This window comes from Vipera berus (assembly GCF_964194415.1).
Source record: "Vipera berus genome assembly, chromosome: 15".
Lineage (NCBI taxonomy): Eukaryota > Metazoa > Chordata > Lepidosauria > Squamata > Viperidae > Vipera > Vipera berus.
Window position 1 is genome coordinate 5,998,840 of NC_138218.1, and position 26,578 is coordinate 6,025,417.

At 46.3% G+C, this 26,578-nt stretch overlaps 1 protein-coding gene across 7 annotated transcripts in view; it reads left to right on the forward strand.

Annotated features, from left to right (window-relative positions):
* SLC25A25 (solute carrier family 25 member 25) overlaps window positions 1-13,259 on the forward strand; it is a 53,718-nt gene extending 40,459 nt beyond the window's left edge. For 4 of the 7 annotated variants that reach the window (XM_081339816.1, XM_081339814.1, XM_081339818.1 and 1 more), the window contains 10 exons: window positions 5,495-5,621; window positions 5,746-5,833; window positions 7,360-7,395; window positions 7,810-7,921; window positions 8,640-8,798; window positions 10,361-10,513; window positions 10,649-10,756; window positions 11,492-11,659; window positions 12,656-12,806; window positions 12,940-13,259. In XM_081339816.1, the coding sequence (XP_081195942.1) occupies window positions 5,495-5,621; window positions 5,746-5,833; window positions 7,360-7,395; window positions 7,810-7,921; window positions 8,640-8,798; window positions 10,361-10,513; window positions 10,649-10,756; window positions 11,492-11,659; window positions 12,656-12,806; window positions 12,940-13,124 (1,287 nt within the window). In that variant the 3' untranslated portion in view covers window positions 13,125-13,259. The remainder of the gene's footprint in view (window positions 1-5,494; window positions 5,622-5,745; window positions 5,834-7,359; window positions 7,396-7,809; window positions 7,922-8,639; window positions 8,799-10,360; window positions 10,514-10,648; window positions 10,757-11,491; window positions 11,660-12,655; window positions 12,807-12,939) is intronic. The other 3 variants (XM_081339815.1, XM_081339820.1, XM_081339819.1) reach the window with 1 other exon arrangement.
* Window positions 13,260-26,578: the final 13,319 nt, after the last annotated feature.

Consider the following 26,578-nt stretch of genomic DNA (forward strand, 5'->3'; position numbering starts at 1 on the left):
GAGTAGAGTAGAGTAGAGTAGAATAGAATAGAATAGAAGATAGAGAATAGAATAGAACAGAACAGATTATAGATAGAATAGATTATAGATAGATAAAATAGATTAGATAGATTAAATAAAATAGAATAAGAATAGAATAGAATAAAATAGAGTAGAATAGAAGATAGAGAATATAATAGAACAACAGATTATAGATAGAATAGATTATAGATAGATAAAATAGATTAGATAGATTAAATAGAATAAGAATAGAATAGAATAGAAATATGGAATAGAATAAAGTATGGAATATGGAGAATAGAATAGAATAGAATAGGGAATGGAATGGAATGGAAATAGAATAGAACAGAACAGAATAGATAAGAATAGAATATAGAATGGAATAGAATATGGAATATAACATGGAATAAGAATAGAATAGAGTAGAATATGGAATGTGGAATGCAGAATAGAACAGAATAGAATAGAATAGAATAGAATAGAGTGCAGAATGGAATGGAAATAGAACAGAACAGAAGTTGGAAGGGACCTTGGAGGTCATCTAGTCCAACCCCCTGCTCAGGCAGGAAACCCTATCCCATTTCAGACAAATGGTTCTCCAGTCTCTTCTTAAAAGCCTCCAGTGTTTAGGCTCAAGCTTAGCCACCAAAGGCCTTTGCGGTGTCTTCCTTACAAGGAAAGACGTCCGTGGATTTTAGGAAAGGCGTCTATAGGTTTTCCCAGCGGGAGTTTTGGATTTGCTCCTCCGTTGAGACAAGGAAGGATTCTGGCCCGTGGCTTCTTTGCTGCAAGAAGATGAATGCGAGATCTGAAATATTTTGGCGCCGAGTGTGACAGGAATTGCGTGTTGCAATTTTAGAAACACCCTCGTGAGGCTAAGAAGGGCCTTCGTGCCAACCAGGCAGCTGTTCTCAAGTTTCTTCTTCCCTCTTCTGTGGCTATCCATCTTAGTCGTTTTGGGAGGAGAATCCTGTCTTTTAGGGCGGCTTCGGGCTTGATTTATGAAACCCTGTCAAGCATTTCTTAACTTGCTTGCTTTCTCCCCAAAAGGGCCCTTTGCCAGGAGCCAGTTCTGAATAAGTCGGCTTGCTCTGATCAGCTGGCATGCCTCTTTCTATCTTTAGCCTGCAAGCAGTGATCCCTTTTCTCTCTCTCTCTCTCTCTCTCACACACACACCCCTTTTTACAACCATCATATGATTGTCTGCAGATTTGGCCGCTTAGACGTACCAAAGGTCATTGCAGAAGGTGGCTGGATATCCTTACCGACCAGAAAAAGGGATTAAATTATATAACAGCCCCACTTTAGCAGTTAAGCGCGAAGGAACACGCTCAACAAAATAGCACAGTAACTCTCTCTGAAAAAAAAATCATAATTGCAGAGTTGTTTGCCAGCTTCTCTCTCTCTCTCTCTCTCTCTCTCTCTCTCTCTCTCTCTCTCTCTCTCTCTCTCTCTCTCTCTCTCTCTCCCCCCCCCCTCTCTCTCTCCAGGATTTTGATTTCTGCAGAACGTTGGCTTATGGCAAACCAACTGCTTGGCTGCTTTTCGTGGTTTCATTTCCTAAGACATGGGCCCGATGGCTGAAGTCCAGCTCAACCCCATGAACTGGGGAGAAATTATGGAGCTAAAATCTCTAGCGGGATACTCCACACAAGCAAAGAACTCAAATATCCAAGAGTCCTGCACAAGCCCAAATTCCTGGCTTCCCTCTGCCAAACAAGACAAAGTTGGAAGCCGGGAAGGAACCATGGCTTCTTAAAGAGGATGAGGAAAGAAGAAAGACTGGACTCCTTCGTTCCTCATCCTCTTAAGAAGCCATGTTTCCTCCTTGGCTTCCAATTTTGGCAAACTCGTCCAGTTTCATTCTCTTCCAAAATCAGATTCAAACACACACACACACACACCCCTCCAAAAAAAATACCCGAATTTTACACGATACGCAAACATCCCCAACACATCATTTTTGCATCCTTAATTTTGCAGGCAGCTGCTTCAGTGTTCTATTATGATATCCTGGGTGCTTCTCGGAGACAATGGGTGACTCAGGTCAGGATGACATGTGGGGATGAGTAAACCAGCCCAGATGAGACACCGTAGTGGTGTCCCTTCCAGGGGTGGAGCTGTGTTATTCCATCGCAACAAAATAATACACCGATAATCATCTCATTTGTTTGTTTTTCGGCTTTTGCATACCCAGCCCTTTTGCAGTTTATTTAGTCAAGAACGTCTGGAAAATAGCTTGAGTATGACGGGTGATTCTTAAGGCCTTCTAAGCTGTGAACTTTCAGCGCAGGGGAAAAAAAAATATCTTTCCTTCCTGGATGGTATTCAAAACCAAGTCTGTCTCTAAACTCAGGTTTCCTGACGGCTACGCAAAGTAGCTGTCGCAACTGTGTGCACCCAGCCAAGATAAGCTGCATTTGACAAGAGGGATAGAATCCGGATCACAGGAAGTGCTAATGCCACCTGTAATAAACCGTGGTGAGACCGCCTTTGGAATACAGCCAGTCCTTGATTTACAGCAACAGTTGAGCCCCCCGGCATTTATGTTGCTAAGCGAAACATTTATTAATGTTCACCACTCTTCTCTCGCCACCATTGTTAGGGGGAATCATTGCATTTGCTAAAGTAGCCCCCCCCCCAGTGAATCTGGATCACCCATTGACATTGTTTGTCAAGAGCGTGGCAAAAGGCGGGTCGCACATTCCCCCGGCACCCTGCAACAGTCATAAATGCGAGTCAAGTTGCCGAGCGTCTGAATTTGGATCATGTGACCGCGGGGAGGCGGCGATGGCCGTAAGTCTGAAAACTGGTCGCAAGTCACTTTTTCCCCCCCAGTGCCTTTGTAACTGGACGGTCGCTAAATGGAACTGCCATAAGACGAGGACTGCCTGTGCCGCCTCCAGCTTGTCCGAAAGACGTTGAGACTCTGGCAAGAGTGCCGAGGAGAGCAACAAAGATGGATTAGATGGCCGGAGGGTAAAACGTACAAAGAACGCCGGCAGGATTTGGGTGCGTCTAGTCTAGCGAAGAGAAGGACGAGGGGTGACATGATAGCAGCCTTCCAGTATCTCAGGGGCTGCCCCAGAGCAGAGGGAGTAGTCAAGCTCTTCTCCAAAGCCCCTGTGAAGGCAGGACAAGAAGCAACAGAGGGCAACTAACGGAGGAGAGAAGCAGCCTGGCATTAAGAGTGAGGACAATTAATCAGAAGTTGTGGATGCTCCATCGCTGGAGGTTTTTAAGAACAGCCTGACTGGACAGTCACTTGTCTGGAATCGTAAATGATCTCCTGCTTGAGCAGAGGGTTGGACTAGAAGACCTCCAAGGTCCCTTCCAACCGTTATTGTCCTCTCTCGCCCTCCTGCCCATCTTGGCGAAGGCTGGAAGGTGTCTTGTTCCTGGTGGCAGGAATGTTCAGGGTGAAGTGTATTTATGGACAACCTGACCTTGCCATCTCTTAAATCTCTTTTGCAAAGATACACTTTGCTCCTGAAATCTGGTTTCCTCCGGGTTCTTGCACAAGAATATAACTGCAGGCCGTCCGAACCAGTTCAGGCTTGATTGTAGAGTCTTTCTCCATCGAATGTTGCTTCTTAGCTTACCCAGCAGGTTTTCTAGCGGCAGTTAGGTTCCCCCAGAAATAACTAATTTTCCTGTCGTTTCTCCTGATTAAGATAAATAAATATATTTATTTATTTTTCGGGGGGGGGGGGGGAGGGCTCAAAAGCCAGCGTAAGGGAGTTGGGTTGACCTGGCTGCTTTTCAGAGCCTTCTCCGTTCCAGTCACTTTGGATGTCTTGAGCGTGCAAATGTTGGCTGAATTGTGGTTTGTTTGGGGTTTTTTTTTTTTTTTTGCACAACCGGAATTGAGCCCAGAATCTAGGTCGCCACGTGAGACCTTTGTTAAAGTGACTTTTGCCCCCGATTTTACGACTTGACTTGCCACACCCGTTAAGCCAATCGCGGCAGGCGTTAAGGTACGAATCCGGCTTCCCCGTCGACGTTGCTTGTCAGAAGGTTGCCAAAAAGGGGATCACAGGTGACCCCTCGGCCGCTGCGACTGTCATCAATATGAATCAGCTGTCAAAACGGCTGAATTATGATCACGTGACCACGGGGATACCGCCACGGTCGTAAACGCGAAAACTGGTCCTTTAAGTCAGTGTTTTTCAACCTTTTTTGGGCAAAGGCACACTTGTTTCATGAAAAAAAATCACGAGGCACTCCACCATTAGAAAATGTTAAAACATTTAACTCTGTGCCTATATTGACTATATATAAAGTAATTCTCTTGAATAGGAATCAAATAAACACAAAGAAAGTATTTTATAATTACTTTTCAATTTTTCCCACGGTACACCAGGCAACATCTCGCGGCACACTAGTGTGCCGCGGAACAGTGGTTGAAAAACACTGCTTTAAGTCACTTTTTTTCAGCGGCGTTGTAACTTTGAACAGCATGTGGCATCCAGGGGCCCAAATCCTTTTTAAAATTTAAAAAAAAAATGAAATAAATGGCATGAGTGTGTTTATAATGAGTTGTGGATCATTGATGCAGCCTTTCCCGAAGCCAGCCTGGAATCCATTGTACATCCTGGCTACGTTGATTGAAAGAGGCTTGTGCTTTTCCAATTAAAAAAAACACCTCTGAAACGAGTTGGTTTGGCAGAAGATTTCCCGATTCTTTTAGGATGATGAAAACCATTCTTCTCCGGCATTAAGGGATCCACTTCTGCTCTCCAAAATCCGTATTTTAAAACATCGGAATACTTTGGGAAGCCCAATTGGAGCCCGTGATCCAATAATAATAATAATAATAATAATAATAATAATAATAATAATAATAATAATAATAATAATAATAATAATAATAATAATAATAATAATAAGTAGTCGGAAGGGACCTTAGAGGTCATCTAGTCCAACCCCCTGCTCAGGCAGGAAACCCTATACCATTTCAGACAAATGGCTGTCCAGTCTCTTCTTAAAAACTTCCAGTGTTGGAGCATTCACCACTTCTGGAGGCAGGTTGTTCCACTGGTTGATTGTCCTCACTGTCAGGAAATTCCTCCTTAGTTCTAGGTTGCTTCTCTCCTTGATCAGTTTCCATCCGTTGCTTCTTGTCCTGCTTGCAGGTGCTTTGGAGAATAGCTTGACTCCCTCTTCTTTGGGGCAGCCCCTGAGATATTGGAACACTGCTATCATGTCACCCCTCGCCCTTCTCTTCATTAAACTAGACATACCCAATTCCAGCAACCGTTCCTCTTTTATCCAGTGCTGGGAAGAAAATAATAATGTTTGTTTGTTTGGGTTGTGGTTTTTTTTTTTGGCACAGAGTTACGTTCCTTTCTTTGAACATTTTGTTGCTTTTTCTTTATATAGGAACCAGAGGCTGTTGAAATGGACTCTATGCTTCCCTGACCCTGAACAATAATAGTAATCAAGATTATTTTTGTATTTTTTCCTCTTCTCCCCCCCCCCCCCTTTTTGCAGAAAATCGTAAAAGCTGGAGATAAGGATCTGGATGGCCAACTGGACTTTGAAGAATTCGTTCATTACCTGCAGGACCACGAGAAGAAGCTGAGGCTGGTCTTCAAGAGCTTGGACAAGAAGAATGACGGTGAGCAAGCTGGCTGGTTGGTTTTCGGCTGGCCCGTTTTGCAGCATCGCGAGCTTTGAGGTTCACTTCTCTCTCTCTCTCTCTCTTTCTGACTTTCTCTTTTCCTCTCGTCTGGATTTTGCAGGTCGCATCGATGCTCAAGAGATCATGCAGTCCCTCCGCGATCTGGGCGTCAAGATCTCCGAACAGCAGGCAGAGAAAATCCTCAAGAGGTAAATAAGAGGCCTCTTGCAGAGACACTTTGCTTTAACACTGATCCTTCCATCAATCCTTCCGTTGTAATAGCGAGTCAAGGAACAAGCTGCCCACATTTTTGTCTGTCTGTCTCTCATCTCTGTCTGTCTGTCTGTCTATCTATCTATCTATCTATCTATCTATCTATCTATCTATCTATCTATCTATCTCCATTCATTCTCTAGCTATCGATATTCTCTATATCGATCTATTCTCTATATCTACTCTTTAGCTATATTCTATATTCTCTCGCTGTATCTATCTCTATATCTATTCTCTATAGCTATCTAAATTCTCTTTCTACTTTTTATAGCTATCTTTATCTATTCTGTATATCCTCTAGTTATCTATATTCTTTCTATATATCTCTCTCTGTCTGTCTGTCTATCTATCTATCTATTCATTCTCTATATCAATCTATATATCTGCTTTTTATAGCTATCTATATTCTATATCTATTCTCTAGCTATATCTATATATCTATATCTCTATTCTCTATAGCTATTCTCTATACTCTTTATAGCTATATCTATTCTCTATATCTGTTCTCTATAGCTATCTATATTCTCTATTTCTACTCTTTATAGCTATCTATATTTTCTATATATCTCTATGTCTGTCTAATCTAATCTAATCTAATCATCTAATCTAATCTAATCTAATCTAATCTAATCTAATCTAATCTAATCTAATCTAATCTAATCTAATCTAATCTAATCTAATCTATCCCCCATCTTCTCTCTCCCTTCTCATCTGTCTGTCTGTCTGTCTTGTTTAAAGGAGAATATTTTTAGCTCCAGGTGGAAATGAGAGGTCCTTGGTGCTGTCTGACCTTCGGCTTCCCCCCCCCCCCCTTGCAGACATTCCATCACCTAAATTAGATTACATCAACAGCACTGATGGTGTTACCTAATTTGGGTAATGAAATGTCTGCAAGAAAAAAAAAACACAAGCTCAGGAAACGCCAAGGACTCCTCATCAATTAAATATATTTGCCACCCATCTCAAGCGATTCTGGGCAGTTTACAGCATAATATAAACCTTTAAAATCATCAAAAATGCCCTTTCCACCGCCAGCCTTCACACTGGAGAAAGTGAAGCCGGTGGTGCTCTAATTGGGATCCAGAAGACACCGATGTCGTCTCTCTTTAAAGCAGCCTCTGTTTTTTTTCTGGTAACTTTCCAGCTGGTGGAACAGACTGGAGAGGGTGTTTACCTGGGCGATGCTTAGCTGCAGGATGGCTGAGCAGCACACCTGGGCAAACAGCACGCAGAAGGGATCACCGGAGCTGCCTCCGATAGCAGAAACCCACTTCAGTTCTAAAATATATAGATATACACGTATGGGTTTGCAGCGCTCTGTTTTTCTGTACGTGCATAAGTCTTAAAAAAATTGACATTTTGTGAGCAGGCGGCACTGATTGTTTTTTTTAACGATCACTTACTCGTCTCTCTTTGCATTCTCCCCTTTGCTTGCCTGCCTGCCTGCCTGTTTGTCTATCAGAATAAGGACAGGGCACGTCTGGGGTCCTGTCACTTAGTAAGTACAACGGAGTCTTACTTCTGCCTGGCCCCTCGCCCTTGTGTATCTCCTAACACCCTCCTCCTCGGTGAAATTTGAAGCGGGTTGCATGCTTGTCAGAGATCTGGCCGCGGAGGAGCGAAGCAGTTCATCAGCTGCTTTCCTAAACAGCCTCAAATCCCTCTCGTAAGAGCTCTTGATTTTTTGGGAGAAAGAATTTTGAACTAAAGAAAAAAAACCACAGTTTTATGCAACGAATTATCCTTCAGGAAAAAAGGGGCATCTAGAATAACTGGACATCACCAGATCAGTTATTCTCCTTCGCTGCCAGAACCTCCTGTTAGAATGTCTAATCAGAGAAGCTGTTCGGTTTTATTTATTTATTTTTTTAATTACACAAGTTTAACTTCCTCTTCCGGCTGATTCTTGCAGCATGGACAAAAATGGGACGATGACGATCGATTGGAACGAGTGGAGGGATTACCACCTCTTGCACCCGGTGGAGAATATTCCAGAAATTATCCTGTATTGGAAACATTCAACGGTAAGACAGGAAGATCTCATGTGCATGTAGAACCAGAATCCATTTTTGTTACGCTCACGGTTACGGTCACAGACCAGCAAATAAAAGCGTTAGAAATAATAATAATCCTAGTAAAATAAAAATAAAGGCAGACAGAATAATATATTGCGATTCGTGATGGCTTAAGAGTCAGCAGTAAAAGTTTGCCTAATTTTACGTAGAGCATAGCAGAATTTGGCCACATTCGGAGGAACTCGCAGCACAGGTCCTCGGCTTACGACCCCAGTGGAGCTCAACTTTTTGGTTGCTAAGCTAGACATTTGTTCAGTGAGTTTTGCCCCATTGTACGACCTACCTTGCCGTGGTTGCTAAGCGAATCTGGCTCCCCCCCCTTTGACTTTGCTTGTCGGAAGGTCGCAAAAGGGGATCGCCTGACTCCCCCGGGACGTTGCCACCGTCGTAAATGTGAGTCAGTCACAGGCTGCGATGGTTGTAAGTGTGGAATAACGTTCATGAGTCATTGTTTTCTCCCAGTGCGGTTGTAACTTTGAACGGTCGCTAAATGAATCATCGTAAGCTGAGGACTACGCTGTATTTGTGCCTGCACGGCTACAGCTTTTTAGGCGGGCAGCTGGTGCTCGTTTCGTGACCAAAAAGAGGACCGTGATGCTCATTAGCATCTTAAAAAGAGTCCCTGATGATGGTGGAGGCTAATGGGTCTTGTCGGGTTGCCTTCCAGATTTTCGATGTGGGAGAGAATCTCACCGTCCCAGATGAATTCACCGTGGAAGAGAGGCAGACGGGGATGTGGTGGCGCCACCTGGTGGCAGGAGGAGGTGCCGGCGCTGTATCCAGGACCTGCACTGCCCCCCTGGACCGTCTGAAGGTGCTCATGCAGGTAGGAAAAGGCCACCTTGGGAGGGTGGGCTTCTGTCTACTTTTTTCCCCCACACAATTCTTCCTCTTGATGTCAGTGGAGATTCTGAGTCCTCCAGTCCATGGTTTGCCCCAAAGGTGCTTTTCTTCCCAGGAGGCAACTGGACGTTCCTTGTTTTTCTTTGAAGACCTTTCACTTCTCACCATCCAGCTCTGACTGGACGGTGAAGAATGGAAAGATTTATATTCAGCAGTTCCAAGATGGCTCCAAGCCCATTTGCACCACTCAGGTGACCCTGAGGACACAGACAAACCTGCCAAGTGGCCTCAACGACTCTAAAAGCATGCAAATGACCAGCGGTCTGCAAGGAGTATAAATCTTTTCCTTTCCCCACCGTCCAGTCAGAGCTGGAGAAGCTCCTCGGAGGAGAAGCGAAACGTCTTGAAAGGAAAATGAGAAAGTCCTGAAAAAGCACTTTTATTGACTTGATTGGAGAAGTTGAACTTAGGGATTTGGGCATGAAATTCGCAGTCCTGGTTATGTGAAGCTGCAATGAAATAAAAACGATAGCTTTCTCAACAAATGGAGCCGAGGATCGCTTCTATTTAGAGGTATAAGTTGGGGCTAGTTTGACAACTTTTGATGAGCCCTTAGCCGGGAGAACGTCAAGAAGTTGCAAACCACGTCAAGCTGGCTTCCATATTCTTGCTTTAAAAAAAACAACCCAACAACATAGACATCTCCATCCAATCGCCAGCAATCGTCCTCCAATCGAGGGAGGCCTCAACGACTCTCTAAAAGAATGCAAATGACCAGCTGTCTGTAAGGAGTATAAATCCTTCCATTTCCCCACCCACCAGTCAGAGCTGAAGAAGCTCCTTGGATGAGAGAAGCCAAACGTTTTCAAAGGAAGGACAAGAAAGCCCAGTTGCCTCTTGAAAAAAAAGCACCTTTGGGACTCTTCCTCTTGAATGGAGGAGACAACTCAAGGTCCTAAAGCCTGTGAATGGCCAAAATTTGGCAAACGCCAGCACCAGCTTCAGAAATTGAGGAAAGCAATACGAGACAGAAATCTTGGACACTTACCTTCGGCATAGAAGTTGCCCTTACATCATTTCTCGCCGTGCTTTGCTTCCCAAAGAACGACGCGTCCTTGGAGACTTGGCAAGCTGGACCCAAGCCGGGTTGATGACCTCGCGGCCTTTATGGGTCCAGCCTTGGCAGGACAGCTTTGGTGGGACGGGAGACAACTCGTGACTTTTCTTCCCCCCCCCCCCCCCCGTTGGCGATCAAAGGAGATCAGAGTCCCTGCTGTGTGTCAGCCGAGGAATCTGGACTTTGCACAGACGTCCGTCCACACTTTTTATGGGGTTTGCTGTGGATTCAGCTGGTGCGCCAAAGTCCGTGTTTTCTTTGGACGTCTCGTTTCCCTCAAAAGCTACCACATTTTTTTTAAAACAGGTTGACCTGCATGGAGATTAGCTCCTTAGGCCGGTTAAGACAAATTGAAGGGGTGCTGGCAAGAGGCGGATGGAAACTCATTCGTGGGTCTCCATCCAAACCCCAAGCGGCCTCTCTTTCAGGTTCACGCTTCGCGCAGCAACAACATGTGCATCGTCGGAGGCTTTTCTCACATGATCCGAGAAGGTGGGCCCAGGTCCCTTTGGCGGGGCAACGGCATCAACGTCTTGAAGATCGCTCCGGAATCGGCTATCAAATTCATGGCTTATGAGCAGGTAAGGCGTCAAGGACACACACACACACACACACTAAGAGGCAGGGGGGATTTGTGTGTTCCCACTGCTGAGGCCGTTGAGGAAGCAGTTGAGGTAGACTTCTCCGGTCTGAGCACGGGACCTCTTTCTTGGCAGATCAAACGCTTCATCGGCACAGACCAAGAGGTGTTGAGGATTCACGAGAGGCTGGTGGCTGGCTCTTTGGCTGGAGCCATTGCCCAGAGCAGCATTTACCCCATGGAGGTGAGTTGTCTTCTCTCCTTTGATCCTCTCGGCGCGGTTTACAAACTTGGCTGGAGGTCGAGGACCTCAAGAATGACCCCAGTCTGCTGCCATCTTGGTAACTTCGAAGATTTGTGGCCTTCAGCTCCCAGAATGGGAGGAGGAAACTCTGGGAGCTGAAGTCCACCAGTCTTGGAGTGGGCAAGCTTGGAGCGCCTTGATCTTAAATGGACTAGACTTCAAGGGCATTGTTGATCACGCTGGGAAGAACAACAGGGACTAGAACGGAGGTCCCCAACTTTTGTTGGCTGGCGGGCCGGAGGGAAAGGGGGGGAAAGCATTTTACGCATGTGCGCAAACGGGGCTGCGAGCACGGGCGTGACGCAAACGGGACAGCGCTTGGCCCTGCCCTGTTTTTGCACTGTGTGGCACCCCCGCCGTGCCCCGTTTTCGTGCAGCGTGGTGCCCTGTTTTCCCACGCCCCAGTGGCCAGCAGGCCATGGCCCGGTAATCGGCTGTGGCCCACCAGTTGGGGACCCCCTGGACTGGAAGAGTCCAGATTGGGGAAGATGGTTTGAGGGCATTCAACCTTCCCCCTTGTCATTCTCAAGAGGGCAACCTTCATCGGAGACATTGGTGCACCTCCACTGCTCCGTTGCTTTTCCTTGGTGGTTAAATCTCCTGTGCGTCGGACCCAGAGGTGCTATTCCTTGTCTGACCCTCCTCCTCCTCTTCTTCCTCCTCTGATTGGCCTAGGTTCTGAAAACCCGGATGGCCCTGCGTAAAACCGGGCAGTACTTGGGGATGTTGGACTGTGCCAAGAACATCCTGGCCAAGGAAGGGTTGGCTGCTTTCTACAAGGGCTACGTTCCCAACATGCTGGGCATCATCCCATATGCTGGGATTGACCTGGCCGTTTACGAGGTAAGCAACTGGACTCTCCTCTCTATCACACACACACACACACACACACACACACACACACACACACGAAAGGGAGGTTCTTTTTTATATAAATATTAATTTTCTGTTTTTTACAATCAACTGCTTCATAGACAAGGTGATGACCGAGTCCATTAGTAATTCTGGGGTCCATATCAGCTTCTTCAAACTAAATCCAATATTACGCCCTCCAGTACTTATCCTCTCTTTTTCTGATAATAGGCCTTTTTCCACACTAAGCAAATAACAATTCTTATTGCTGTTTGGTAAATATACAGCTGAATATCAACATTGGTTACAGTTTTTCTAATGGTATCGGTAATATCATTTTAAGAATATCTCTTTCTAACCAAAACATACCTTAATTGCATTTGCACTCAACAGTATCCATTTATTCAGTCCATATCCTATTTTCGCTTATTTCAGTTTTAATTTTCCCATCCCGTGTTCAAAATATCCCCAATCGTTTAGCATTTCAGAACCAGTTATATTTGGGTAACCAAAAGCTTCCCTTATTCAAACTTCCTAGCGTATTCTTATTTCCCTTTTCATACCAAGGTATGATATTCTGATTATCTTATCTATTTATTTATTTATTTATTTATTTATTTGTTTTTATAAACCGCCCTTCTCCCGAGCGACTCGGGGCGGTGTACAGAATAAGGTAGGCATACTTATCTAGTTACAAAAGTACTTCTATTTCTAGCAACCTAATAATAATAACCCCCTTTAATAGGTCAAAGCTTCTGTTTTCTTCAACCTTACTCTAGCTTTCTTCCTTTGCCAACTAACCTTCCAGAAAGGGAGGTTCTTAAGATGGTGGCTGTGGCCCTCAAAACCCCAACGTGAAGCCGAGGGTCTAGCGGGCTTCGGCTTCTCTGAAGCTGAACAGGTCCATGCCAAATGGATTTGCTCAAGGCTCTTGACTCCCAGGTTGGCTTCTCCGTTGACCCTGAATTGTCGATGCTTTCCTTCCAGACGTTAAAAAACAGCTGGTTGCAGAATTATGCCGTAAACAGCGCAGACCCGGGTGTCTTCGTCCTGTTGGCCTGCGGTACCATCTCAAGCACTTGTGGTCAGTTGGCCAGCTACCCCCTGGCTTTGGTGAGGACACGGATGCAGGCGCAAGGTAAGAGGAAGCTCCAGGATCTCTGGAGAAAAGGCTAGAACAACCAAGGGGGCAGGGGGGTGTTATTTCTTTCTTTCTTTTCTGGGACCCTCTACCAGCCCTTCAACGCCTCTCTCGTGACTTCTCTTTTCAGCTTCCATCGAAGGCGCCCCCCAGGTGACCATGAGGGGCCTCTTCAAGCACATCCTGAAGACCGAAGGCGCCTTTGGGCTCTACCGGGGCCTGGCCCCCAATTTCATGAAGGTGATCCCCGCCGTGAGCATCAGCTACGTGGTCTACGAGAACTTGAAGATGACTCTGGGGGTGCAGTCCCGGTGACGACCGAGTAGCCCTCCTTAGACTCCTTAATCTAAACCTTGGGGCGACAGCCCTTGGGTGAACGGCCGTTTCATTCTGTGAATGGGTTGAAGACACTAAGTCGCGTGAACCAAGCTGTGAAACTCCCAGACCCAGAGGGGCCTTGGGGGGGTGGGCGTGGAGGGGACAGGGCTGGGGTGGGTTAGGGGGGCTGGCTTTTATCTTTGTGTTGCTGTCAGAAGCACCAGAGGGCGAAGGACCAAACCAGGAACATCCCCCCCCTCTCTACCCTTTGGCCAGGAGACCATCCCAAGCTGCTTGGTGGCTTCTAAGGGAGCAGAAGACCGGGACAACCACGTCCCGCTTTCCTCCCCCCCCCTTTTTTTTCTCTCCCTCTTACGATGCCACTTCAGAAACAGGTAGATCCGTCATCCATCTTGGCTTCTCTTGCTGGACCGTCCACACTTCTACCCTGGCTACGATTCACAATAATAAGACCCGCCTTAGGTAGAAATGGCTAAGAGCCAGAGAGAGAGAGAGAGAGAGAGAGAGAGAGGGAGGGAGGGAGGGAGGGAGAGAGAGAGAGAGAGAGAGAGAGAGAGAGAGAGAGAGAGAGAGAGAGAGAGAAACAAACACCCACCTTGAAAAACAAGAATTACCTTTGCTGTTTACATAACGTTCTGCTGGGCGAGAAGCGATTTACATTACAACCCTCACACTGCAGTGTAATTTATTTATTTTTTTAAAAAAAACAAAAACCCAGCTTTGAGGGACAAGGAATGTTACTTTATCTTCTTCCTCCTCAAAAGCTGGTCAGGCAGAGCAGAGAGGTCAGTATCTTTGCCAGCCTGCAAAAACGGGGTGCACTTATCAAAAGGTCTGCATTTTTGAAGACCCCCCCCCTTTCAAGGTGGTGTCTTCGCTGCTGATGATCTGGAGGGGGGAGGAAAACACAAAATCCCTTCTTCCTATTGTAACCTATTTCCTCCACCTCACCCCTTGGCTCTTGAGGACCCCCCCCTTTTTTTGGGGGGGGACTCTTGACCCCGTGGCTGTTCTGTCTTTAGTTCCTCTAAATCTTTTATTGAGGGACGCCAACACGTTGGTTTTAGGGTAGGTGAGCGGATTACAGCCTTATTTATTTATATATATATATATTTGGGAAACAAGTAGCTTTTGCTACAGGGAGCAAAAGGGGGTAGCTGATAATGACTGTCTTCATGGGGAATGGAAAGGGTGAGCTGCCTAGGCTGGTTTTATCCCCCTCTTCCTGCGAGCTGCTTTTCCCGAGAAAAAGGGAAAGTTGTAGCAGCCATATTTATGCCTTTCCCAAGGGCTGCTGAGTCCTCTTGGGGAGACGGGAGGGGGGTTTGAAATTCTCTGATTTTCAGAGGCCAGCCTCTCTCATTTCACTCTTTGTTTTTACTGCTCAGAAACTTATTTATTTTGTATTTATTTGGGAGGTGAGGCCTGCCTGCCCATCTCTTTTTTTATAGATTTCGTTGCCACAGAGTTTTTGTTTTGTGTCCTTCTGTGTTTTTGTTAGAGGTTCTCTGTATTTATGTTCTGAATTAAAGACGGAAACATTTTATTTTGCACGTTGAAACTTGGGAATTCCCCGGAGGAGGAAGACGACGAGGAAGAAGAGGTAGCCTCGCCGGAAGTAGCCGACCGTGCTCGGTTTCCCCCACCCCCCACCCCTTCCGCGAGCGAGCGCTGCCTGCTTTACATTTGAGCCACTGAGTCAGGAGGGAAGAATCTGAGCAAAGGAGGAGAAGGGATGGTGACGGTGGAAAGGATCCCGTCTTCGCTTGCACGAGAGTTCGCATTTGCCTCCTCCTTAACTTTCCTTGGGGACTGGGGTTGGTTAATGTCCTAACCACGCGTTGGCTTTCGTCGATGTGTTTTCTTCTTGGCTAATGAAAAGGGCTGGTTCAGGGAGACCAAAAAAACAAGCAAACAATTCACCACGAGGTGCCAGTTTTCTTAATGCACAGAAGACCGCCGCTTGCACTCGGAAGGAAACTATTGCTGCTGCTGTAAGGCTGTTGGGCTCCCCGCCAAACCTTCACAAAGAGAAGCTACGATCTCGCAAAGCAGCAGTGCCCCAAGTGTCCTCCCCACTCCACCCCCATCCATTCTCAGCTGCTCGGTGTCCCGAAAGACTGATTCTGATGGGTGGGTTGTGGCGTTGTCGAGTGTCCTCTTGTGCTTTGTCGGGACCATCCGCTTGTCTTGCGTTTCTGTCCGGATCGGTGATTAACCACAGTGTTTCCACACACACCCTCCCCCAACCCACCCCACTTGTTCTTCTGACGAGTTGTGTTGTCTAGGCAGCCCTTCCTTCCTTACCATTGGTGGCCTGGAGATTAGTGTTCTGAACATGAAAATCAATGCAAAATTAACCGCCTCGGTAGCTGTAACCCGGGTTTATGAAGAGCAGACGTAAGGGGGGGAAAAAAAGTCTTGGATGGTAGGGAACAGTTTGCTAATAAAGGTTTATCATGCTAATATTTCCCCGGCTTTTCTTTGGTTTCTCCCCCCCCCCACCCCGGTGGTTGATTATCCAAGCGTGCAAGCCACGGTTTTATTTTTAAATCTTTGGGGTGATGCCATTTCAGACTTCATCCTGTTCCTATTTTGATCCTTACAGGTGAGCTTCTAGTATCGGCGTTACTTGGCAGGGGTGTCAAACTGCCGGCCCGGGGGCCGGATGCGTCACACTAAAACCATGCCCAGCCCGTGGCTGGCAATGGGGGAAAAGTTGCAATACATCGCGACACGTCACGTGACATTGTGAGTTTGACACCCCTGGCCTATAGGATCACACAGGGATTCCCTTGCTGTACCCTCTGATTTTCCTAAAGATGATTCCCTCAATGTGACCCCAGGACGCATATTCTTCTTGAAGACATCCTGCTTTGGATAGTGGAGGTCCAGAGGTCCTAAATTGTGAGGCGGGCAGTTTGAAGCCCAACACAAGACCGAGCTTATGTGCACGGCATTGACTTACATAGATTGGGCCGCACATGGGAATCCCATCTTTGGTCTTCTGTCCCCTATGGCAGGGGTCCCCAACTCTACCGGGCCATGGCCCGCTCAGAACCGGGACGGGCAAGTGCACGCAGCTCTGCTTGCACAAGCAGCGGGCGGGCATGCACACACACCAAATTCCGTTTGTGCAATTGAAGCTGTGCGGGCCTGCCACTCATACAAAACCATCCCTTCTCCATCTCCCCCACACCCCCGGAAAGGTTGGGGACCGCTGCCCTATGGGGTTTTCTCATTATCAAAAAGCATTTGAAAATAGCAATACATTCCATCCAATTCCCTCCTGAACTGAATCAGCTCCTTTTTGCTCCACTAGTATTCCATTTCCTGTTTAGCAATCAAGCTAAGAACCTCCTGTTCGGGCCACAGCTGTTGTTTGGAGCGCACTCTGCTGCTGGGCTCGGGTGCCTATTTCTGGAAGAGATGCTTCCATTTAACCAGTGTTTAATCCTCTAGTACTTAAATGGACAAAATGCTAGCACGGGTTTTGATCCAACAAGAAGTATTGGTTTGGAAATAGGAGGCTGCCTTGTGCCTCCTCAAGCGATAGCACCTAGAGATGCTTGACTAATCTTGGAAACTAAGCAGGACCAACCTTGGCTAGGATTCGTATGGGAGACATCAAGGATTCCCAAGACTGGAAAAAAAAAGAAACCCTCTCTAAGGAAAGGGCAAATATTTTCTGGAAAATCGGAATATGGTTTGGCTGATAGATGATTTCTAGAAGTTCATCTCTGCTCAAGATATCTGTCAAGAATGAAACTTTTGACAGCCATGTGCCTCTTCATATCAACTTGACATTAGAGTAAGGGATATGTGTGTGTGAGTGTGTGTTGCTTTAGAATGAGTTAGATGGAGAAAGGAAACTTCTGCGATGCCTCTCAAGACCGTGAGAGCCTGAAATCTTTTCAAGGATATCATAATAGGTGTGGAGTAGAAGCAGATGTTTCCCATAACAAAGTGAACTGGTTTACATGGACTATGTAAAGCATTGGGGAGTTTGGGGAAATCATTGTTTAATTCTATGAACTGCTTCGACATTACCATGCCGTGAATTCAACAGACAGTTAAGATTTTTGGAAACAGGATGAACCTGGAGTTTTATTTGGGTTCTCCAGCTGTATGTTGACAATATCTTTAGAAGAAATCATTTAAGGAATCCCCAGATTTGCAATGCTGGCTCCCCACAACGGGTGACCATTCTGGCTGGCTTCTTTCCACAGAAGGAACTTTCTAAAAGAAGGAAGGACCTCAAAAGGACCTCCTCTTTTGGCACCGATGACCCTGGAGCAATGATTGGTGCCAAATGGCAGGAATGGAAGTCATTTTAATTGCTGCATCCCCAGGAATGATTGTTAAATACGATAGCACAAGCCAGCTCAACCTACATAGCTTGTCCAGGAGAGGGAGACTTTTGCAAATAGTTTAGCATGTTGTGTAGTGAACTTTCCAGGAATGGTGAAATCCCCTCTTGACTCAAAACACCAGTAGCAGAATTTGCACGTTGAGTTTATAGACATTCTCAACCAGGATAACTCAAAAGTTGTAGACCAGAAATCTTCCAAGCTTACATGTGATTCAGCTCATCAGTTTTAGGTCAGATTGAGAGAGCCCACTGCAAACACCCCTCCCCGATTTTGCTACTCCCAGAATTCTTCACAAAATGAAAGGCAACGTTATGATTATCCACAAAACAATCTCTTAGTCGTGAAAGAAAACAAGACCTAAAGCCTGTGAAGATCACACATCCCAATGAACGTGAGTCAACTCTTCTTGTTGAGTGTTAGTCTGGTTCTCCTCGCACATGCATGAAGAGTAGTCCATGGTCACCCAGATATCGCCACCCATGTTTTGAAGAGTAGCACATAGTTTTCGTTAGGTTCAAGATATACCAAACAGGACTTTCCCCCCCTGAAGATCACACATCCCAATGAACGTGAGTCAACTCTTCTTGTTGAGTGTTAGTCTGGTTCTCCTCGCACATGCATGAAGAGTATTCCATGGTCACCCAGATATTGCCGCCCATGTTTTGAAGAGTAGCACATACCGGTAGTTTTGGTTAGGTTCAAGATATAGCAAACACCAACACCTTAGTGGGGTCTTCAAGGTCTCATCCCCAAGTTCTTGCCAGATGTGGAAAGAATTCAAAGAACCACCGTCTTTCTTCTTCACGGTTCCAGGTCTTTAGGATTGATTACCCATGGAACTATTCTTCATTTCAGGTCACCCCTGGCAGCAAGTTGAGACTGGTCCAATGCAAGGAGAAAGACCTTTGTTCTTTACAGACCAAATTCTCCTGAGATCTACCTTTGAGTCCGACGCTAAACAGGCTGCAATCCTGTGTGGATTGTAGTGACAGGAGGTGACTTATTTCATTGGTGGTTTCTAGTCTGCTGAGTGTGGGGAGAGAGGAGCTGGTGTGCAAATATTTGGCTCAGAGTTGTGTAGATTTCCCTTAGGTGAACTTATGAAAGAGGTCCACTGTGTTGAAAAATAGGCAACTTTGGTTGAAGGAGGAAGGTTTCCACCTAACATGGTTTTAGGAGGGTGAGTGCATGAGGGCTCCAAGACGAGTTGTGTCGCTAAAGGGTAATAAGAGATTGGTTGGCCCTTCAAGAAAACGTTTTAGAGCAGGGCTCTTTAAACTTGGCCCTTTTATAACTTGTGGACTTCAACTCCCAGAATTCCTCAGCCAGCAGGGCTCTTCAAACTTGGCCCTTTTATGACTTGTGGACTTCAACTCCCAGAATTTTCTTAGGACAAGAAGTAATGGATACAGAATACAGGATAACAGTTGGAAGGGACCTTGGAGATCTTCTAGTCCATCTCCCTGCTCCTGCAGGAGACCTTATACCATTTCAAACAGCTGTCCAATCTCTTCTTAAAAACTTCCAGTGTTGGGAGCACCCACAACTTCTGGAGGCAGGTCGTTCCACTGATTTAATTGTTCTCACTGTCAGGAAGTTTCCTTTCTCCCAACGTTGCTGCTTGGCAAAATGAATTGCTTGAGGTTTCTTGAAGGCGCCTGCGGCACCTGACCTCACATTGAAGACAAAGTCCATCGTGGAGTTCAGCTGGGGTGGAATGGTATAATTCACCCAAAGCTTCATCCATGAAGGTTGAAGAACAAGAACAAGGTCATCTATCTTGACTGAAGTGAAGGAGTGAGTCAAAATGTCCTGTGTCTGGGTGAAACCGTGGTACGGTTGCTAGGAAAACTGCACAAATGCTGATGAAGATGTATTTCAAAGAAGGCTTTGTATTTTACGATCCACCACCCTCCGCTTGAAAGCTGGCATGTACACGTTCAAAAAGTGCACGTCTTTGCCAGACGGTGTTGTGAGAAAAAATGTTGTTGGGAGTCAGATTTGGCAGTTTGACTTCCATTGCTAACAAAGACCAGGGGTGTAGCAACCAATCAGGCAGAATTGACAAGGGAGTGAAAGGCTTCAGTTCGAGAGTCAAGAAAACACTTTTTCATCTGCTGTGACGGTTTTGTCAGCTAAAATGGGGTCCCTTTTCTCTCCGGCAATGTCTCTTTGGCGTCCTGAAAATCGGAATGTTTTATCCCCTTCTAGTTCAAACAAAGTTGCTTTGACATGTGCATGTTTTATGGAGAATGACCTTTCTGTGGTCCCCTAGGTAATGAGGTAGCATTTGCCTGTGAGACCTCTTAGAAGAGGTCTTAGGCGTTTCTTCTAAGAAGGTCTTAGATGTTTCTTCTAAGAAGGTCTTAGAAGAGGTCTCACATATACGTTAAGACCCAACAGTGCAGTTCCATGTATTTTGGACAAGCTACCCCCAAAAGACCTTTCATTCCCAATGGGCAAATTAGTCATTAAATGTTGGAGCTTGGAAAATGGCCATGGAGAAGTCAGAAGCCAAACCTTGGAGTTGGGTTGAGTTGAGTAGACGGCTAGGAGGGGTTGGGACTATTCTCCAACGGTCTGGAGTAGAGTGTAACTCCAGTGAAATGGAGAACAGAAGAAAAGTCTTAGGGAAGCCAAGAAAGTGATTTTTTTAAAAACAACAACAACAACAACAACAACAAAACACATATTCCAAAGTCACTTATCAGCCATACTTCAATAATGAGCGCCCAACTCTGATTGGGGCCAAGTTTAAATGGCTCGGAGGCACCCCACAACGCTAGGCCAACAGCAGAACGTTCTGATAGCTCCACCAACACAACTCGTCACCCTCCCAAATTTCCAGCGACCTTCAACCAGGAGGCGCGTCAACCGGGACCTTTTGCCTCTGCATTCCACTTCTCTGTCCCACCCCTCCCAACCTCTTCTCGGGCATGAATAGAAGTTCTTCATCCCGCCCGAAGCGAGAGGACAACGCTGCCCTTCACCCCAGAAACACCCAGAGGAGAACGTCCTCTCTGAACTCCCGTTGCCCTACCCAGCGCCTTTGCCCTTGAGGGTGGTGATGCTGAGACTAAATAAGTGCATTTTCCACCCATTTTCTTTCCCTGCCCTGTGTGGAGATCTGTTCCAGTCCGAACAGGAAGCCACAGAGAGAGAGAGAGAGAGAGAGAGAGAGAGAAAGAAAAGCATATAGGTAGAAATATTAATGAGGCTTTCCTTCCCTCCCTCCCTCTGTTATAAAGGGCTCCATTGAAAAGGGTTTTAAGGGCAGGGAGAATACGAGCCTTCAGGGACCCGGCGTTTATTCGGCCAAACGCAAAGAAATGGTACGGATTTTTAAGACCCCCCCATTCCTCCCTGGTCTGAGAGGCAGGAGCTGAGGGGGCCAAAGGAACGAAGAGGCTTTTTTTTTTTGAAATGGACAACAAAAGGACAGAGTCGGAAGGGGCCGTGGAGGTCTTCTACTCCAACCCTCTGCTCAAGCAGGAGACCTGCCTAGATCATTTCAGTCTCTTCTTGAAAACCTCCAGTGATGAGGGAGGGAGGGAGGGAGGGAGGAAGGAAGGAAGGAAGGAAAGGAAGGAAGGAAGGAAGGAAGGAAGGAGGGAAGAGAGAGGATAGCAGAGTAACAGAGTCGGAAGGGGCCGTGGAGGTCTTCTATTCCAACCCTCTGCTCAAGCAGGAGACCGGCCTAGATCATTTCAATCTCTTCTTGAAAACCTCCAGTGATGAGGGAGGGAGGGAGGGAGGGAGGAAGGAAGGAAGGAAGGAAGGAAGGAAGGAAGGGAGAGAGAGAGAGAGAGAGAGAGAGAGAGAGAGAATAGCAGAATAACAGAGTTGGAAGGGGCCATGGAGGTCTTCTAGTCCAACCCTCTGCTCAAGCAAGAGACCCTTTACATTTCAAACAAATGGTTGTCCAATCCCTTCTTTAGAACGTCCCAACTTCTGGAGGCAAGTTGCTCAGTTGACTTTTTCTTAGGACCAGAAGTAATGGATACAGAATGCAGAACAGCAGAGCTGGAAGGGGCCTTGGAGGTCCTCTAGTCCAGCCCTCTGCTGACGCAGGAGACCCTAGACCAGGGGTAGGCAACCTCGGCTCTTTTATGACTCATGGACTTCAACTCCCAGAATATTCTGGGAGTTGAAGTCCATGAGTCATAAAAGAGCCGAGGTTGCCTACCCCTGCCCTAGACCATTCCAGACACATGGTCATCCAGTTTCTTCTTTAAAAACCTCCAGTGATGGAGAGCATCCACAACATCTGGAGGCCAGCAGCCGTTCCGCCGGCGAATTGTTCTAAGTGTCAGGGAATGGCTCATTTACAGAAGGAAAAAAAAGAAAGAACAAAAATACACATCCATGTCTACTTTTCCTCATTCTTTTCTTTGGGGCAGAGTCTCAAGGAACACCAAACCTGGCCGGAGGAGACCAAGTCGGAGAACGTGGCAGTTCCACATTGGAGGGTACATCTGGGTGGAAAGCTCCTTCTCAATCAATCTCTGTTTTGGGAGTTGTGAGGATCCCACTAACTCAGCGGCAAGAGGCCAAAGTCAACTAGGAAGTCTACACGCATGATTCTTCTTACAGGGTATTTAAAGGATCTTTATTCTCCCACGGGCTGGTCTCCCAGTTTAATATGTTAAGTTGGCACATAAGAAGCCACACCTTAATACCCCAGGCAGAAATGCCAACTCAGCTGGACTGTAGATTTAGTGTTCCCACCCTGGTCTGACTTGCTATAATCGACCAAAGAAAAAAAAGAGCTCCTTTCTTCAATCCTCCCATTAATGGGGCGAAGCCACATCTCTTAAAATAAAATAAAAATAAAAACGAAAGGGCCTACAGGTACGAGGAAAAACTTGCGCCCCAAATTTCTGTGGCTAAAAGCGAGACGGTCGTTATGTGACTTTTGTCCCGTTTGGCGACCTTTCCGTCAAGCGAATCGCCGCGCGCTTGTTAAGTCACCCGGTCGCTAAAGCGAACCTGCTCTCCTCGTTGACTTTGCTCATCCGAAGGTCGCAAAAGGGGATCGCAGCACCCCAGGAGACCCTGGGGTTGTCATAACTACAAGTCTGAATTTTGGTCACGTGATGCGGCAAGAGCCGCAAGTGTGGAAGGCAGACTGAAGTCAGTTTTGCTTGTTCAGAAGGTTGCAATCTCAGTTTCTCTCTCTCTCTCTCTCTCTCTCTCTCTCTCTCTCTCTCTCTCTCTCTCGTGTGTGTGTGTGTGTGTGTGTGTGTGTGTGTGTGTGTTAAAAAAAGGAAGGCTTGCTTGTTTAGAAACTTGCAATCTCAGTTTCTCTCTGGTGTGTGTGTATATGTGTGTGTGTTAAAAAAAGAGGGCTTGCTTGTTTAGAAACTTGCAATCAGAGTTTCTCTCTGGTGTGTGTGTGTGTGTGTGTGTATTAAAACAAGGGCTTGCTTGTTTAAAAACTTGCAATCTCAGTTTCTCTCTGGTGTGTGTGTATATATGTGTGTGTGTGTGTATTAAAACAAGGGCTTGCTTGTTTAGAAACTTGCAATCTCAGTTTCTCTCTGGTGTGTGTGTATATGTGTGTGTGTGTGTGTGTGTGTGTGTGTTAAAAAAGAGGGCTTGCTTGTTTAAAAACTTGCAATCTCAGTTTCGTGTGTGTGTGTGTATATGTGTGTGTGTGTATTAAAACAAGGGCTTGCTTGTTTAGAAACTTGCAATCTCAGTTTCTGGTGTGTGTGTGTATATGTGTGTGTGTGTGTGTGTGTGTTAAAAAAGAGGGCTTGTTTAGAAACTTGCAATCTCAGTTTCTGTCTGGTGTGTGTGTATATGTGTGTGTGTGTTAAAAAAAGGAGAGCTTGCTTGTTTAGAAACTTGCAATCTCAGTTTCTCTCTGGTGTGTGTATATGTGTGTGTGTTAAAAAAGAGGGCTTGCTTGTTTAAAAACTTGCAATCCCAGTTTCTCAGTGCTGCACGGAACTATTTAAAGCCGTTTCAGAAGGAAAAACCGAGGCAACAATTGTTTTGCAGCCTAGGGAGAATATTGCCTTCCCCCCCCCCCCCCGCACACACCCACCACCAACGTGAAATACTGGGCAATAATAACCATTTCATTTCAGACAAAGCTTTGTTTCCCTTTCCTACCGACTTGCAAAATGTAAAAAAAATAAAATAAAAATAAAAAAATAATTAAAAAAAATTAGCTCTCTTGGCACTGCCAGCTTCTGGCCGAGCGACCTTGAAATGTCTCCGGAAGGGCAAACTAATTTTCAGGAATAAATCACATTATTCACCTCCAGCCTTTTCAAGTTAAACATTTGGCTTAGAGTTGATTAAGGAAAAAGCCATCCTCCGAACCCAGTAAAAAAGGCAGCGGGGGTTTCTCCCCCCCCCCCGCCCGTTTCTTTTGATATTAATGAGGAAAAAGCTTCTCCGGCCAACGATGTAATATGTAATTTAGCCCGGAGACTTCAAATCACCTGCAGAGTCACGCTGACGGAAAAGGAAGTTAAATTTGATCAAAGGCTTGGGCCTTGTCTCCGCCGTAGTACCTGCAATTTGTACGTCTGGGTGTAAGATGGGAAACTTTAATCTTTAATCTGACCTCTCACTTACCGAAGTAATAAATGTTTGTGAGACAGGAGAAGGTTTTTGCGGAGAAAGGATGCTGGACTTTGGGGCTGGAGGCGAATTCCGAAATGACAGAAATGAAACAAAACCTAAAGCCCGAATAAGAGCACAGGGAGTCCTCAGCTTACAACCGCAACGGAGCCCAAGCTTTCCGTTGTGAAGCGAGGCATTTTTCGAAGTGTCTTGCCCCGTTTTACGACTTCTCTCGCCACCGTTGCTAAGCCATCGCTGCGGTCCACAAGTGAGCAGCCCGGTTGCTAACCGAGTCTGCCTTCCCCATGGATTTAGCTTGGCAAAAATCACCTGACCTTGGGACAGCCAGAAACACGGTCGTAAGTATGAACCAAGCGTCTGAATTTTGAGCACACGACCCTGGGGGGGGGGGCTGGGGGGGTGGCGCAAAGGTCGTAAGTGCGAAAAATGATCATAGGTCGCTTTTCCCAGTGCGGCTGTAACTGAAACGAAGCCTCGGAGCCTCGGTGGAGCAGTGGGCTAATGCCTCCTTAAGTAACACCAGCTGCCTGCAATTAGTGCAGGTTCGAGTCCCACCAGGCTCAAGGTTGACTCAGCCTTCCATCCTTCCGAGGTAGGTAAAATGAGGAGCCAGATTGTTGGGGGCAATAAGCTGACTTTGTAATAATGCCACTTGGGGGTGTGTGTGTGAAAGCCCTAATAAGCAGGCATATACATAGAATGAAGGCTACTGCTAAGCTTGTAAGCCGCCCTGAGTCTTCGGAGAAGGGCGGGATATAAATGGAATTAAAATAAAAAAATAAATAAATAAAATAAATGGACTGTTGAAAGTTGAGGACTACCTGAATTAGGTACCTGGGTCAAAAACGCTAACTGCGAGAGGGACCTTGGAGTCCTAGTGGACGGTCACTTAAGCCTGAGCCAGCCGTGTGCAGCCGCTGCCAAAAAAGCTAATACAATCCTTGGTTGTATGAACAGAGGCATAGGATCAAGATCACGTGAGGTATTATTACTGCTTTATAAAACCCTAGTAAGGCCACACCTGGAATGAAGCATCCAGTTTTGATCGCCACGATATAAAAAAAAAGACGTCGAGACTTTGGAAACAGTGCAGAGAAGAGCAGCAAAGAGGATCAGGGGACTGGAGGCTAAAACATAGGAAGAACGGCTGCTGGAATTGGGTATGTCTAATTTATTTATTTATTTTATTTCCATTTATATCCCGCCCTTCTCCGAAGACTCAGGGTGGCTTACAAGCTTGGCAGTAGCCTTCATGCCTGCTTATTAGGGCTTTCACACACACCCCAAGCGGCATTATTACAAAGTCAGCTTAATTGCCCCCAACAATCTGGGTCCTCATTTTACCTACCTCGGAAGGATGGAAGGCTGAGTCAACCTTGAGCCTGGTGGGACTCGAACCTGCACTAATTGGACGAGGGGTGACATGATAGCAGTCTTCCAATCTCTCAGGGGCTGCCCCAAAGAAGAGGGAGTCAAGCTATTCTCCAAAGTGTCTGAAGCAACGGATGGAAACTAAGCAAGGAGAGAAGCGACCTGGAACTAAGGAGAAATTTCCTGACAGTGAGAACAATTAAATCAGCGGAACAGCTTGCCTCCAGATGTTGTGGGTGTTCCATCACTGGAGGTTTATAAGACGAGATTGGACAACCATTTGTCTGGGATAGTATTGAATCTCCTGCTTGAGAAAGGGGGGGGGGTTGAGCTAGAAGACCTCCAGGGTCCCTTCCAACTGTTATCCTATGGATTGTCTCCAGAGGTTGTCACTGCTCCATCGATGGAGGTTTTAAAGTAGAGATTAGACAACCATTTGTCTGATACGGTATAGGGTTTCCTGCTTGAGCGGGGATTCGGTGGAGAAGACCTCCAGGGTCCCTTCCAACTGTGTCCTCCTGTCCTTCTGGTGTTTCAAGAATCTTTTTCTTTTTATTTTTCATGTTGCAGATCCAGCCCGGGGAGAAGAAAGACAGTGTGGTGGATTCCTGGATACTCTCCTGAGTGATCTACACGGCAAAGGGTGGAGTGGATTCCTTTCCAGGTAGAGAACATGGGTGAGTCTGGGCAGCTTCGTGTTGAGTTGGCGAAGGCTGGCGGCTGCAAGGACAGGTCGGATTTGTGCGCTGTTGAAAAGCATCTTTCTTCTGGGCATCTGGGCTGGCACCGACGGTCTGGAAGCCGAAGCCAATCTGAGGTCAGGCCCCATGCCCATCTCAGCTCGACAGGGAAGGCACAGAGTTGTTCTGCCCTGTTGCCAGATCCAACATCTCCAGCTGGCCAACACCTTCATTCCCACCCTACCGAAACATCGCCAAGTAATCAGAAGGCTGACGCTTTGCAATTTGTATTCGGGGAAGGCAAATGAAATGGGGAAGAGAAGATGCTCACGTAGATTCAGTTTTTTTTTTCTCTCCTTCTTCCTTCCCCTTTCCCCCCGAAAAAATGAACGTCTTTTGTCAGACG